A 2,566-nucleotide genomic window follows, 5' to 3' on the forward strand; every position below is an offset into this window, starting at 1 on the left:
TTGACGATCTTAGCTCCCACTGAAACCAAGATTCGTCGATTCCGAATAACTATAGATGGAGTATTTAATGCCATTAAATACTTGATCGTTTACGTACTATTTGTGTGACCCTACGGGTTCAGTCAAGAGTAAGCTGTGGATTAATATCATTAATTCCACATGAACTGAAGCGGCCTCTAGCTAGGCATTCAGCTCACTTGATCTCACTGAATTATTAACTTGTTAATTAATACTAAACCGCATTTATTAGACTTATCATTAAATGCATACTTGGACCAAGGGCATTATTTCCTTCAGGTACTTCAGATACATTGCGTCGAGTTCAGCTTGTTTTGGCTGAATTTGCGACCAGCGTTTGTTGGGATGATATACAAGGTAAGTATGATTCTGTTTTGGCCAAGGAGCGAGAGGATCTCAGGGCTCAGCTGGTTGCTCAGGACAAGGTTGATGGGGGCGAGGCCGATTCGTCTGACTCTGATTCTGCTAGTACTTCGGGTTCTGATTCGAGCAACAGTTGTGATGATGATGCTGGTAGCCATGTTGATGTCGTTCAATGATCTTTACGTGTTTATTTTATCTAATTCTTCCTTGGGCAGGATCCCAAAAAACTCAAGAGGAAGAGAGCGCCTGCTGATTCGGCTCCGACGGTTGCTCTGACTGAACCTGCGCCGAGGAAGGTTTCTCGCGCCGTGTCGACGGTCGCTGATTCGGGTTCCAAGGGAACAAAAGCTGCCAAGAGAGTGGTTCCAACCCCTCTAAGTGTTTGTCCCGACGAGGGGGAGAGGCACCATGCCCCAGTGTCCGAGGATGGTCGTGAACTGTCTTCTGAGTACCTCGCCGATGAGGCTTCTTTAGCTCGGGGGTCTTTGATGTGTCTTTCGACAGATGATGGAGGTTCGAAGCCTTTTGCAAAGCTTCACACTAATATGAAGAATCGACGTATGAGCAAGGCGATGGATAAATTGTTTCCTGTCGATGATGCTCATTTATCCTCCCTTGGGAAGTTTGAGATCGATGCCCTTCATGAGAGTTGGGCTGAGGTGAGTTTCTCGATATAGTTCCCTCTTCTTTGCATTTAATGATCTTCTTCTCTTATTCTAAATAGGCTTTGCTTTTCAATTTTCCATCAGGATGACGGCTTACACACGCCGATGTTACAATGGTGCTGCGGATGAGGTAGAGAGGCTGAAGGGTGAGGCCGAGAGACTTCAGGAGAAGTAAAATATGCATTTTACAGAGGTGAGTGACCTGAAGAAGAAGATTCATTGGGCCGAGTCTGAGTTGGATCGTGCTAAGAGGAGCATTAAGAACGACGAAGGGGAGCTTCGACAAGCCAAGGATGATATGGCCAAGGCTAAGGAAGAGGCAACCACTTTCATGAGTCAGCGTGATTCCGTTAACCGGGCATTGAAGGATGTGAAGGCCGAGTTGGAGGTCGCCAAGGGTCGGCTTCGAGCCTCTGAGGCTAGGGTTGGCGAGATTTTGAGTTCGTAGAGCCGTCTGAAAGAGAAGATCATCGAGGAGTGGAAGAGTTCAAAGGAGGGTGAGGCTCATAATGTCGAGATAGGTCTTGAGGCGACAGCTGTTGCTACTTCAGATACATTGCGTCGAGTTCAGATTGTTTTGGCTGAATTTGCGCCCAGCGTTGGTTGGGATGATATACAAGGGAAGTATGATTCTGTTTTGGCCAAGGAGCGAGAGGATCTCAGGGCTCAGCTGGTTGCTCAGGACAAGGTTGATGGGGGCGTGGCCGATTTGTCTGACTCTGGTTCTGCTAGTACTTCGGGTTCTGATTCGAGCAACAGTGGTGATGATGATGCTGGTAGCCATGTTGATGTCGTTGACCCTTAGGCGGATGATTGTTATTTTCTTATGTTGTTTTTGTAGCCTTCTTTTCATACCTAGTATGATGTAATCTTTGAAAATTTGGTCCTTCGTAGAGGAACGTTGATATTGAACTAAATTTGGTCCTTCGTAGAGGAACCTTGTTAAGAAACTCTATCTAAGTACTTTTCGAGATTTTGGCTGAAAACTTTCTTTCATTTTATTCAACATAGCCTTACACTTTATTTATTACAATGATGAAATTACTTATCACTTGGCGACAATGCCCGTATTATGCCCCTATTACATCATTGATACTTAAATACATACCAGACCCTTTAGATGTAGAATTTCTTGAGGTTGTCGGCATTCCATGGTCGAGGAAGTTTCTTGCCTTTGGTGTCGACGAGGTTGTAGGTGCCAGGTCGAATAATTTTTGCAATCTTGTAAGGGCCTTCCCAGTTAGGTCCCATTTTCCCGAGGGTGGTTCTTCGGCCAGTTGCCTCGATTTCCCTTAGTACCCAATCTCCTTCATGCAATGGTCGAGGGCGAACTCTGTTGTTGAAGTATCGAGCGATCTTCTGCTTATAGGCAATGGATTTGAGCAGAGTGTTTCCTCTTGTTTCGGGGTGCAAGTCGAGATTAACCCTTTTTTCGGCTTCATTTTTCTCGTAATCATAGTAAGTGACTCGAGGTGATGGAATGCCAACTTCGACGGGAAGGACGGCATCCCTTCCATAGA

At 45.6% G+C, this 2,566-nt stretch overlaps 1 protein-coding gene across 1 annotated transcript; it reads left to right on the forward strand.

The window, feature by feature from the left end:
- The first annotated feature begins 1,224 nt into the window (after positions 1–1,224).
- On the forward strand, positions 1,225–1,851 carry LOC130463060 (uncharacterized). The gene is made up of 2 exons (XM_056832083.1): positions 1,225–1,434; positions 1,495–1,851. Exons 1-2 carry the CDS (start codon positions 1,225–1,227, stop codon positions 1,849–1,851), a joined length of 567 nt encoding a protein of 188 aa, XP_056688061.1.
- Positions 1,852–2,566: the final 715 nt, after the last annotated feature.

The sequence above is a fragment of the Spinacia oleracea genome, chromosome 6, assembly GCF_020520425.1.
Source record: "Spinacia oleracea cultivar Varoflay chromosome 6, BTI_SOV_V1, whole genome shotgun sequence".
Taxonomy (NCBI): domain Eukaryota; kingdom Viridiplantae; phylum Streptophyta; class Magnoliopsida; order Caryophyllales; family Amaranthaceae; genus Spinacia; species Spinacia oleracea.